General features: G+C 37.7%; 1 protein-coding gene across 1 annotated transcript in view; it reads left to right on the forward strand.

The window, feature by feature from the left end:
* Positions 1–14,281, forward strand: part of ttn.1 (titin, tandem duplicate 1) — a 323,332-nt gene that overhangs the window by 56,362 nt on the left and 252,689 nt on the right. The window contains 4 exon segments of the mRNA XM_055637723.1: positions 3,363–3,551; positions 6,202–7,083; positions 7,382–7,897; positions 8,317–8,367. Of these exon segments, the coding sequence (XP_055493698.1) occupies positions 3,363–3,551; positions 6,202–7,083; positions 7,382–7,897; positions 8,317–8,367 (1,638 nt within the window).

Genomic DNA, 14,281 nt, shown 5'->3' on the forward strand with positions numbered 1-14,281 from the left:
AACGTGGCCTATTCATTGGCGAGACCAATCAAATACTAGGTGACCGTTTCGCTGAATGCTTGCACTCTGTCCACCAAGGCTTGCTGGATCACCCAGTTGCTAACCATTTTAACTTCCCATTCCCATACTGAACTTTCTGTCCTCAGCATTAGGCCACTTGAGGAACAGCTTCTCGTGTTCTGTTTCGGTAGCTTACAACCCAACAGTATGAGCATTGAATCCTTCAATTTCAAGTAATATCCCCTCTCTTTTCCTTGTGCGCACTTTGTAGTGCACATATTTCTCCCTCCTCATCACAAACCACCCTGCCACCTATGCTCCTTTCTCCTCCAAACGCTCATCTCTCGCCCCTGAGGTGCCCCTTTTATGTCTCTTATTTCCCCTCCCTGTGAAACCCATCTGCCAATCAAACTCCCCTCACCTAGTCCCCCTAGTCCTCACCTTTCACCCCACCAGGCGTCACATACAACTAGTAATCCTCCGTCAGTTTCGCCACCTCCAACGTGACCCCACCACTCGCCACATCTTCCCATCTCCCCCCATGTCTGCCTTCTGCAAAGACCGCTCCCTCCGCAACTCCCTTGTCAATTCTTCCCTTCCCTCCCGTACCACCCCTTCCCGGGCACTTTCCGTTGCAACCGCAAGAAATGCAACACCTGTCCCTTTACCTCCCCCCTCGACTCCATTCAAGGACCCAAGCAGTCGTTCCAGGTACGACAGAGGTTCACCTGTATCCCCTCCAACCTCATCTACTGCATCCGCTGCTCTGGATGTCAGCTGATCTACATCGGTGAGACTAAGCGGAGGTTGGGCGATCGTTTCGCCGAACACCTCCGCTCAGTCCGCAAGAACCAACCTGAACTCCCGGTGGCTCAGCACTTCAGCTCCCCCTCCCATTCCCAATCCGACCTCTCTGTCCTGGGTCTCCTCCATGGCCAGAATGAGCAACACCGGAAATTGGAGGAACAGCAACTCATATTCCGCTTGGGGAGTCTGCATCCTGCGGGCATGAACATTGGATTCTCCCAATTTTGTTAGCCCTTGCTGTCTCCTCCCCTTCCTCAGCCCTCGGGCTGTCTCCTCTCATCCCTCAGCCATCGGGCTCCTCCTCCTCCATTTTCCTTCCTTCTCCCCGCCACCCCCTATCAGTCTGAAGAAGGGTTTCGGCCCGAAACGTTGCCTATTTCCTTCGCTCCATAGATGCTGCTGCACCCGCTGAGTTTCTCCAGCATTTTTGTGTACCCTCACCTATATCCACTTACCACATGCAAGACTTTGCCCCACCTTTCACCTCTCTTTTCCCATTTTCCCTCTAATCCGTCAGTCTGAGAAATAAAGTCATTATTGCTTAAGAAAATACTACCAATTCACCAAACAAGATAAAGTAAAAAGACAAATAACAGGCAAGGAGATTAGAGAACCAACAAAGAACTGAAGATAGATACAAAAAGCTGGAGTAACTCAGCGGGACAACAAAATGAGAGATGACACAAAAAGCTGGAGTAACTAAGCAGAGAGAGGTCTGAAGAAGGGTCTCGACCTGAAACGTCACCCATTCCTTCTCTCCAGAGGCTGCTTGTCCCGCTGAGTTACTCCAGCATTTTGTGTCTACCTTTGAGTAACTCAGCAAACAAACTACTCGGAGAACAATTTTTGGAAAGCAATTGAATACATATTATATTTACCAATGGCGATTTAGTCAATTAAGGATGTTGTATTGTTAATTAAGTATGATATATTGATGTGATATATTGATTCAGTAATTTGGCTGAATTATACGAGGATCAAAATGTTTTTATTTTTAGATTGAATCTTCCTAAATATATTTATTTTATGCATTTCTTTTACAATAGTAATATCATGTGCTTTCCAAGATTTAAATAGACAAATGACGTGTTTGAGTTGTGCATGACTAAGTGAAACAAACAGTGATACAATAGCCAATTATTATTTTTCTGTGGAAGGGACATGGGCCTTTAGATATACTTGTCTTTCTGTCGGTCTTGTGGAATAGTCCTTTTCTTCAAATTGTGCTTTTATACCCAGGTCAAGTATTAAGATTTTATTAATTGGGATGGATTTTGGAGACTGCACATGTATATTTAAATGTGGAAATGCAGAATTTGCTAAGAATTATTCCTTGTCAAATATTTCTAGCATTTTCTGCTAATCCCCTACATTCCCAGCTGATTATGGTGCAGGTTGAACATCGATTTACTGGCTGTCCCCTATAATCCAGACAAAATTACGAGAGCTCAATTGAAATTCCCTGAGTGGCCGCAGATGGCATTGCGAGTAGTGAGTGCTTTTTCTGATTGTGTCCCTCCGTAGTGAAAGAATCAACTATGCCATCAATCTTCTCTTCTAACTGTTTCACAAAGACAATACTGTAAACCCTATTTTGAACGACTCCCTTATAACAGATGTCGTTTATAGAGGACGGACCTACCGACCCATCTCCGCCTCGCACCATCTCCCCAGCTGTTTAGAGTCCCGGCTTCCAACCTACTCGCGACTCACAAAGTGCATCAGCAAGCCCTTCTTCACCCACCGAAGAACACAAAGTGCTAGAGTAACTGAGCGGGTCAGGATCTCAGGAGAACATGGATAAGTAACATTCCTCAGACTGATTCAGTCAGCAGTGTTAGTCCAGCCCTTCTTGCCATTTCACTTTATAACTAGGCAACAATGCCGTTGGTATGCAACAAACAGTGAGCCCTTCTTCACCGGCTCACAGCTATTGTTGCGGCTCACATTGTGGCTCCTGGGGACAACTTTGTTCAGTGTGCCCCTACTGACAGAACACACTTGGTCATCGTGGGATGCCCTTCCCTCTCACCTGCTGTCCCAGGGCTCTAAACGCCTGGGGAGTTGGTGGGAGCCAGGGATGCAGGTCATCTCTTTCACATTCAGTTTACATTTTATATTTGTTCTATTTAAGTTTCTGGCACTTGATGGTGCCTGGGAAACACGGGAGTGGTGTCATTAGTGGGCCAGGGGTATATTGTCATTTCATTATCACGTGACCTCTGCTGGTCCAGAGAAACAGATACAGATAACCGAGGCTGCCGGAAAATAAGTGTTCAACCTGCATAACTTTTTTGAGTTCCTTCTGCTCTTAGTTTAGTACTTAACTCCTGTTGCCTTCTGCCCTCACTTCTTTTATATATACAATTCCACTGCTTAACTGATTTTTGGAATATTCAGTACTTTATTTCAATTTCAACATCATTACATCAAATACTAAGTATTTTACAGTTGTATTATTTGATGTAATTGTATCACTTCTGTTAGTAAGTTTTGGATCTATAGTCAGTTTGTGATAATGTTTCTGATTAAAATACATTTTATTCTAAACATAGATCTAAAGATCACCTGGTACAATAAACACAAGGAGATCAAGCAATCAAGATTCTTCAAGATGGTTCAGTTTGAAGACACTTACCAATTGGAAATTGCTGAAGCCTACCCGGAGGATGAAGGAACATATACATGTATCGCAACCAACTCTGCTGGAGAGGTGTCGTGCACTGCTGAATTAAAACTGGAAGGTAATTAAAAATTTTGCTTATATTTGCTACTTCTTTTGTTATATTTACATTTCTGTTTTGCTGATGTGAAATTTGAAGCACTTTCCTGCTTGCAGTTGTTTTCTTAATTTAATAATGTTTTTTATCATTGCCTGCGGCATTCATTTCTACATCAGCACAATTGGCCAGCAACAGTGTTCATTTGTGAAAGCATGTGTATTTTTGTGCTTGGTTTGCTGAACACCATTCTACCTTATTTTAGTACCTACCATTTCCTGAAGCTTTTTCATCAGTTACAGCGCCCTCCATAATGTTTGGGACAAAGTGCCATAATTTATATATACGCCTCTGTACACAATTTGAGATTTGTAATAGAAAGAATCACACGTGGTTAAAGTGCACATTGTCAGATGTTAATAAAGGCCATTTTTATACATTTTGGTTTCACCATGTAGAAATTACAGCAGGATTTAGTCCCCCCATTTTAGGGCACCATAATGTTTAGGATACAACAATGTTATGTAAATGAAAGTAGTCATGTTTAGTATTTTGTTGCATATCCTTTGCATGCAATAACTGCTTGAAGTCTACGATTCATGGACATCACCAGTTGCTGGGTGTCTTCTCTGGTGAAGCTGTGCCAGGCCTGTATTGCAGCCATCTTTAGCTTATGCTTGTTTTGGGGGCTAGTCCCCTTCAGTTTTCTCCAGCATATAAAAGGCATGCTTAATTGGGTTCAGATCGGGTGATTGACTTGGCCACTCAAGAATTGACAATTTTTTAACTTTGAAAAACACCTTTGTTGCTTTAGCCGTATGTATGGGTTCATTGTCTTGACAATGGTCATTGGCAAATCCACACCTGACTCCTGAAGAGTGTTTCTGATCTGTCGGACAGGTGTTTGGGGGTTTATTTATTATAGAGAGAATTCTTCTGTCATCAGCTGTGGAGGTCTTCCTTGGCCTGCCAGTCCCTTTGCGATTAGTAAGCTCACCAGTGCTCTCTTTCTTCCTAATTATGTTCCAAACAGTTGATTTTGGTAAGCCTAATGTTTGGCTGTTGTCTCTATAACAGTTTTATTCTTGTTTCTCAGTCTCATAATGGCTTCTTTGACTTTCATTGGCACAACTTTGTTCCTCATGTTGATAAACAGCAATAAAAGTTTCCAAAGGTGATGGAAAGACTGGAGGAAAGACTAGGTGCTGAGAACGGTCTTACACCTGCATTAAGGAGGCAATTAAACACACCTAAGCAATTACAAACGCCTGTGAAGCCATGTGTCCCAAACATTATGGTGCCCTGAAATTGGGGGACTATGTATTGTAAGCTGTAATTTCTACATGGTGAAACCAAAAAGTATAAAAATGGCCTTTAATAAAATCTGACAATGTGCACTTTAACCACATGTGATTTTTTTCCTTTACAAATCTCAAATTGTGGAGTACAGATAAATAAATGATGGGTCTTTGTCCCAAACATTATGGAGGGCGCTGCATAGACTTCATCAAGCAACTCACCCAGCCACATTGCTTCCATTTCTGTAGCACATCTCATGGCCAGTTCTTCCATCCACCTCTACGGCAAACAGAGACCAGCTGCTGTGCACACTGGAATTCCACTATAACACGACTATACCGTTTTCAAATGCAGATTTTTTTTTTTGTTAAAACAACTTAATATGTTATAACTGTAAATATATACAGCAATAAAACATTTTAAAATCATTTTGTTTGAATTTTCTTGAGTTAAAACTAGGTCACCTCTTGCACTAGTTTAAGTTTTAACATTATTAAAGACTGAAATATCAAAGACTGAAATTTTCATAGTCCATTTCAAACGCAGCTAAAATAACTTGAGGGTACATTTTTTCAAGTTGGTATTTCGGTTCTATCATTAACACCTGCCAAACAAGTTAAGGTAGATTTCCTCTGCAAGGTATAAAAAGGTTGAAGAAATTAGAACAAAGACTTAGTGACATATGTCCTATTTTGGTTCCCTTAAGATGCATCCTCTGCCCAGAGGTCTATCTTTACGGAGTTTATTTTGAGTAGGCAAATGCAGTATGGGGCAACGGCAAAAGTTACTTTACTTCCCAAATCAAAGCATAATGACATCATGATGGACATATGATAGAGCCAAGAGAAGACCTAGTACTTTATTTTGATAATTCTCAGAACAATGTTTACATTATAATTCTTGGCTTAGCAATTTCTGCAAAGTATAGAACATGCTGGACAATATACATACATAGTATATGAGGTCAATATTTATTCTGAAAAGATAGTGTCTTCAAGAGTACATTTGATTATTTCCTTTAGCTTTCAATTTCATACCATGTCACCTCATTATTCAAAAACCTGACGACTTTAATGCACCAGTATGAAAGCCTTTCATCTTGATACATTGACGCATTAATTCATCTGCATCTTGGATATTTGCAAGAGAAGAACTAAATCATCATTTTGTTCAAATGAATGCCATTTTCTTCCAAAGAATTTGCAGATGTTTTTGAGGAAGAGAACATGGGTATATTCCTCATCAAGTGAATTGCACTTCTTAAGCATGTGTCCAGCATGCTGGGTTGCCCGTTGGACAACATAAACTATTGCTTTCTTTAATTTGTCAGTCATGATTTAATATCATGATTAATATTTTGTCTTTTGTTACTCAGATTACAAAGTGCAAAGCATAGATAGTCAGAGCATAACTTCTGGAAAAGCTGTAGCGGAATCCATCTCTTCAAAGACTTTTGAAGTATCAGAAATGCATATGGAGTGTCCTATGACCTTAAAGCATACAAAGAACTATACAGAGGAAATCAGTTTACAACAACAACATTCGTACAATGTTCAGATGTTTGAAAGTATCTCTATGACTTCATCCACCAAGACAGTTTCTTCTGAAAGCTGGGGAGAATCTCAAAAAGTTAGCAAGGCTGAAGCAATCAGAAGTGGCTCTCAAGTTGCACCAAAGTTCCTACAAGATATGGAAAATATCACAGTTATGTTAGGTGAAACAACATCTCTAAAATGTCAAATTCTAGCAATCCCAAAACCTGAAATAACATGGTACAAAGAAGACCAAGAAGTTGTGGAAGCTAAAAGAATAAAAATTGTAACTATAACAGAAGCTGAAGCTTTAACTTTGTCTGAGATAATTATACAAAACACGAATGAAGAGGATACAGGAGTTTATAACTGCAAAGCTGTGAATCCTCATGGTGAGGCGAAATGTAAAGCAAAAGTAACTATTGCTGCAGCCAAACCAAGCCTTGAAGTCCCTGCAATTCTACTTGAACTTAGTGATCTCAGAGTCAAAGCTGGTCAGATGGCACAGTTCATCTGTTCTTTTAATGAAGAAACATTCTCAGAGATTATATGGAGTCACAGAAACAGAAGATTGGAAGAATCAGGAAGACTGAAGATATCTCGGAATGGAAATGTTATGTCTCTCACCATCCTCAATGTGCACATAGAAGATCAGGGACAGTATAGCTGTACTGCAAGAAATCAAGGTGGTGAAATGAAGACTACTGCCGTACTTACAGTCGAAGGTGGTTGTTTATAATTTTATTTAAAGACAGCATCCTGATTCATCCACTTCATTGTTTCTTACCCAAAATTAATTTAGTATCTATTTAAGAAGATCCTGAATTTACATATTAACAGTAATATATTTTGTTTAAGATGTTAGCTAGTGATTTATACTAAATTTAACACTAGACATTTCATCACACTAGTCTGCATGAATTATTGAACACATTATTTTGGGCTGTTTTATATTTTTCAAGTATTTACTTTGCTGAAATTGCTAAATCACTTAACATTTATCCTAATTTTATTCTTGCATAGCTGAAGAAACAAAACCCCAAACAGGTGCTAAAATTCCCACTGATAGCAGTTCAGATATCTCTAAAATTGAACAAAGGCCTCATATCACATCTAATAGCAAATCAGAAGTTCTAAAGAAACCATCAAGCTCACCACCTACTTCAACCAAACGACCAACTAGAACAGCAAAGCAAAGAAGCCGAGACTACTATCCTGACGTGGTGCCCAGTGATGAATTAATAGACATTGGAGCAATTGTACCAGCATTCTTAGAAAAGTTGCCACCAGAAATCATTGCAGAAGATGGAGAAGATGTTTTGCTGTTTTGCATTGTAAAGGGTCTACCATCGCCTTGTGTACTTTGGCTGTGCAACCAACGCATGGTTGAAGAATCTTCAATGTGCTCCATAAAACATGATGGGTTGCTATGCAGTTTAAAGTTACTGAAAGTCAGCCAGAGTCACAGTGGTGCTTATACATGCAAAGCGGTTAATTCAGCAGGAGAAACAGCGTGCAACACTCTACTTAGTGTGACAGGTTGGCAATTGCATGCTTTGATCCTTCCCCATGTGATCATGCATCTCAGCACAGTCATGGAAAGAATCTTTGCGAAGTCATCTTGTTTCGCTGTGGATTATTGCACTCCTTTTTACATTAAAATGGATTAGGCATGTGAGGCATGTTTAATGTTTTGTTACGGAGCAAAACAGATTTTTGTTTACAAAATCCTGGGTTGTATGAATTAGCTTTGTGATTCAATCAACCAGTTGTTTGGTGATACATTTTGAAAGCTGCAATCAACGGATATACCTCTGCTATTTTGCATGTATGATTGTATGGTTTTGCATATTTCATAGTTCATTTTTATTTTTTGCACTTTAATTACAAATTGTAAAACCAATGTTGGTTGCACTTCTGAAATTATACTCAATTTTATTTGTTTTAATTTACTGCAGAAAGAAAGATTCAAGGCAAAATTGAACAACAGATTGAAATGGAAGTGAGAGGTAATGTTTTTATTATTTGATAAATTTGCGAGATACCATTTAAAATCCTCTGACCGATCTGCTTTGTTCTCATCTCGATAACGTGCTACATTATGAAACATTATGAAATTGCATGTGTTAATGTGATTTGTTGTTAAATTGTCATTCTCATTTTGATATAAAAATCCTTTACATTTATTTATTTTACAGGCAACTTTACTTCTTCCCATTGTTAATTGCTCATAATCAAACTGAATTTCAGTGCAGATTTGCTTATTATTAAAATTGATATACAACTTGTGGCATATGTGGGAATACGTGAATATGAAGGATACAATGAAAAGTGCTTGAATGGGCTGTGCTTAATGTTTAGTGCTTAAATCCCAAAATCGTACATATTAATATTTTATTTTCTTGGTTCTGTAGTTTCATCAGAGTTCTGTTCTTCGGAGTTTCTGATGAGCTTAACACTAAGAATTACATCTTATACGTTAAGACATTACAAGCAATATTTTACTAACTAATAGTTGATTAGAATATTATACATTTTCCCATGTATTTTCCTAATTTACATGACATCAATCGAATCGTACTTACATTGACTTGCAGATAGTAGTATATTTATGTATGTTGGCTTTTTTTTGCATAACACTGTTAATCTAGCACCTGTATTAGTTCGAATAAACGCCTTCTCATGCAATGTATGATAAATTATAAAGAATTTATCTCTATCTGTATTCAAATTTAAATCTAAACTCATCAAACTGGCTGAAAAAAATTTATCTACTACCAAAAGGAGCAGAAAGGCGTTTATTCTGCTGTTTGCAAGTCAGGTAAGAATTTGTAATAATCTAGATGTCCCCAACTCATTACAGAGACAGATTTTACTTAAAATAAAATTCTATTCTGTCATGAGATCACTTTATGCTTTTTTCAAAATACACATTCTAATATGATTTTTGACAAGAAATTGCTACAGTCTGAAGAAAGAACAAAGAACGAGCGATTTTTCCTGCTCAGAAACTTTTAAACAGAAAATGGTCTTGCGTTTATTCGAACAAATATGGTGAGTGAATTTTTTATAGTAATTGTAAAAAATGCTAATGCATAAAGTTTGTAATTTCATGTTTCAGATTTGTATTACATTTAATTCTTAATATTTTATCTGATTTCTGAGAAACCATTCAATTGATTCTTCTTTTTTCTACAGAGTTATTTTTTGATGATGGGAGAGAACGTTTGGAAAACAGAGAAAACATGCGGGATGCATTTTCTGATGCTGAAGATTATTTAGATCAAGGTCTAGTTTCTGCTAAACGTTGTGCAAGTAGAACATCTTCTGTAGGTTCTTGGCCTGAGCATTTCAGGCCATCTTTTACAGAAAAGCTGAAATTCAAATCTGTAATGGAAGGAGAGCAAACTGCTTTTAAATGCAAAATGGTTGCCAGCCCAGCACCAAACGTTGCATGGTTTCATAACAACAGACCTATTCGTAAAGATTCAAGAAAGGTTATTAAAACAGAAAGCACAATGCACATTCATAGCTCCAGTTTGGAAATCAATAATGTAGAAGAGAAGGATTCCGGGAGCTACAAGATATTTGCAATAAACTCTGAAGGATCAGCAGAATCAACTGCATCTTTACTTGTTGCACTTAAAGAGGAGCAAAATGAAAACTATCTAAATTTTGTGAAAAGGTCAGTGATGGCTCACCAAAGCATGGACACTTTGGTTAAAAATCGGAACGCAAGACTTAAAGTTGATCTTAGGCATGTTGGGTCTCCTTTTGAGAAGAAATTTGAGTTTCAAGGAGCTTTGCAAAATAAGTCAAATTCTAGAAGTAGACTGATGCGTACAATGTATATTGAAAGTACATTCACAGCAACTAAATATGATGATCCTGCTATTAATAGGTCTGCAGTTATATATTCACCTAGATTATGTGGGACAATTCTCAACAAAGATAGCTTGATCGATGAAGATATTAAGATTAAACTGCATCTTTTACGTGAAGCTAAAAGAAAAAAGAGATTTTCTCTTGCACTCTCTGAAGCTTCATTTGACCTAGATACATCAACTGAAAACAATCAAAAATACAGTCATGTTTATTTAGACAGAGAGCGCAGCAGAAGTATGGGAGATCTTAACTGCATGAACCATGCAGATAGTAAATGTCGTTTTGTGTACGAGCAGACAGAGTCTCCAGGTGATTACTTTCGGAAAGGACCTCTTGAACGACAACAACAGACGGAACAGATATTAGGGCTTCCTTCACTGGAAACAGAATTAAAAAATGTCCTTGAAGAAAATATAATTGAAGAATCTTCTAGAACAGAAGACATAAAGCCATTAAATGAGCAAATATTGAAAGGTGATTCATCCCAAGAGACGGAAGAGTCGCATGAGGATCAATATTGTTTGGAACCACAGGAATCTGGTAAACGTAGTTTACAGAAAGAATTTTCAGACCAACTATTTGGAAAAATTATTAGTGTGCAGAGAGATTTCCAATCGGATGTTTCTGGGGAGACGTTGGATTATTTCATACCTGGAACCAGAAAAACTAAAGCAGCCGGAGAAACTGAGGTAGTTAAACAGTTTGCAGATACAGTTGAGTGTACAGACATTTTATTGAAGGAAAAAGAGTTTCTAACACCAGTAAAGCAAACTCTGGTGGAGATAACAGAACCTCGAAATAAATACAAGTTCAATAAAAATAATGCCATATTTTCTGATCAAAGTGTGCAAAACTCGCTTGCAAGGAAAACTAGAAGCAGTCATTTAATGTCTGACCACTTCAGAGCAACAGAAAAATATGAATCTAGTTTCACTGAAAAGGAAGACATAATGGGGGAGTGCGCACAAAAGTTGATCCCTTCTTTATTACCAGAAAAAAACATCTCAGTTCCTGCCAGCCCACCTTTGGATGCTAATGCAGTAGAAATAAACAAAACCTTGGGTAAATGTGAAGCAAAAAAAGACTATGTTATTAGTTCTGACAATTTACCTAGAATTATCTTTCAAAAACAGATGCCTGGATCTGATTGCAGAACTGTTTATCAAACCAAATTGGCATCCAAAGAAAATGAGGCGATAAGTGTAATTAACATAGATGAAAAAGTGGTGCAATCTGAAGGCAAAATTAAAGATGATTCCCAAACAATATTACCCTCTACATTACCAGAGAAAAAAGAAATATCAAGTTTCACTAGTTCTTTAATTAAAAACACACAAGAAGATATAAAACATATTCCAAATAAAACTACAAAGGTAAGAAATGAAACATCTATAAGACACGCTGGCAAACAAAATGATTTACTAACCCAAAAAACAGAAGTTGTTCATGAAATACCTGATCATTCTTCATCAGAGATGATTGATGTGCTCAAAATCAATCAGAAAGAAAGGCAATATGAAAAAGAGATTATAGATTCTGTCCATGTCATGAGGCATTCGCCTTTGAGTGCAAAGAAAAGAGAAGCATCAGCCTTTTTTAGCCCAGTGCTAAAACAACTTCAAGTGGGAATAAAGAAACCTCCAAAGGAATCTGAGGTTCATGAAAAAGATGAACCAGCATCTGAAAGAAGCTATGGACATTTTATTTATGTGGAATCGGACTATCCAGTAACAAAATCTGAAGATTGTCATGAAATCCAAATGGCTGTTCAATCCAAGTTAGCAGTAAAACAAATTCATGTGATTGGTGTTTCTGAAATCAGTCAACATGAACAGTGTGAAGGCAAGGTTAAAGATCCTATTTTAAGTTTGGCGCCTTCTGTATCAGAGAACAAAGATGCTTCCCCAACTGTCAGTTCATACCTAAAGGAAACTGTGGGTGAAATGAGAGAAACTCAACATATATCAGAGGTTAATGAAGGTACTAAGATACCTCCTGCCCAATTTGCTGGTGGTATTGTTAGTACAATGAGGAACCTTGTTGCTGAAAAAACTGACATGGTCCTTGAAGCATCTAATCTTTGCACATCTGTTGAGGTGATTAACATTTCTAATATCAATCAGAACCAGAAAGAATCACAATATAAAAAACAGATTAATAGCACAATCCACCCACTTTCACCTGATAGAAATGACGCGCCAACCTCTTTAAGTACATCTGAACCTACGGAAGACAACAAGGCAGATTATATAGAACGATGTGGAATGTTGTTCCAAGCACAAAAGAAGGTTTTACCAGAGAAACTTGACAACAATAACAACATGTACTTTCAGTCCTTAAAAGCAGCAAAGGATGCTGAGGAGATTTATGAAGATGAAATCAGACAAAATGAATCACAATTTGAAGCAAAGGTTCCAAATTCCACATGGATGATGAAGGCTTCGCCTTTATCAGAGGAAAAAGAGACTTCAGTTTACAAAAAAGAGACTACAGTTTCATCGGTGTTTAGAAGAGATTCTCCTTGGAACCTTGAATTTAAGGAAGACCATATGAAAACTCTTGAAAGATTTGCCAGTACTCACAAAGAAGATTCAACAGAGAAACTAGAAAGTGACCAAATAATATCCGATCAATCAGCATTCAGAGAGCCAACAGTGATTAATGCAACTAAAATTGATCAGAAACAACATGAAAGGGAAGTTGAATGCCTTTCTCCAACTATGACACATACCCAAACATCGCCCTTAAAAGAAAAAACACAGACTTTGGATTTATTCAGTTCATTAATAAAAGAGACTCCAGCAGAAGACCATCATTATAAATATAAAGCTATGAACGAATCTTCAAAAGCTGGGACTCCTTCCATTAACCTAAACAAACATTGTCCTCCAGTATTTTTTCAGCATATTACGTCTCCTAAAATTAAACAAGGAGCTACCTGTGTCCTTGAATGTCAATTTCATGGACACCCACAACCTATGGTAACTTGGTACAAGGATGAACATCCAATTCCACAGAACAGGGGTTATGATATTTACTCCACAGAAAATAAATCCTCATTGAGTATTAGCTGCATATGCCAAGAACATGGAGGAGTTTATGCATGTGTAATATTCAACCAACATGGTACTGCAGCAACGTCCTGCGTCCTTACAGTACAAGGTAAAATTCTTCATACTTTAGTTTTATAATTATCTTTTTTTTTTAATGTTGTAAGAAGATAATTGAAAATCTGAATTCTTCTTTTTATTTTCATTTTCCAGACCCTGGGCTGCTTGAAGAATCTTTGAAACCATTTAATATACATGTGACAGAAACACTGGAAGACGATCAAGACCACCAGGTTGAAAAGGAAGTTGAGTCTTACTTTCCACCAGTTCCTGTAATAAAATCCACCCTGCAAATACCGAGTATTGCAGCACCCAAACCACGTCCATTAAGTTTATCTACCCTTTCTTCTCCTGTTGAAATTAAAATAACTGCTCCAACTCCAACACCAGAGTACGATGAAGAAAGGAGAGAGTTATTTCAGATGGACGAGGTTGCTTCCATGGATTCATCTGATGAATCCTCTTCCCAATCAACAAAACATAAATTTAAATTTTCTTTTGATGTAATGTGTGAACCTCCACGTATTGTAAAAGAGTTAGATAAGATTTGTTGTACCGAAGGAGAAACGGTGATGTTTGAATGTGTAATTTCTGGTGAGCCCAAACCTTTTGTTACATGGATTCAAAATGACAGAGCTTTACCTTATGATATGAGCAAGTACCAATTTGAAGGGAGTGGGGGAACGTTTAGATTATATATTAATGGTGTTTCAGAATCTGATGCAGGAAAGTATAAATGTATTGCAAAAAATAAAGTTGGGGAAGCACAGAGTACATCTAATCTCATAATAGAACCTGTAGTGCACAGTTTCATTTACCATCTGAAGAATAATGAGTCTTCTGATGAAGAAACACAATCACCTGTTAGCTGTTTTCTAAATAAAATGGACCAGGGTGAAGATATTGAACAGGAATGTCAGAAAGGAAA

This window comes from Leucoraja erinacea, chromosome 7 (genome assembly GCF_028641065.1).
Source record: "Leucoraja erinacea ecotype New England chromosome 7, Leri_hhj_1, whole genome shotgun sequence".
Taxonomy (NCBI): Eukaryota; Metazoa; Chordata; class Chondrichthyes; order Rajiformes; family Rajidae; genus Leucoraja; species Leucoraja erinaceus.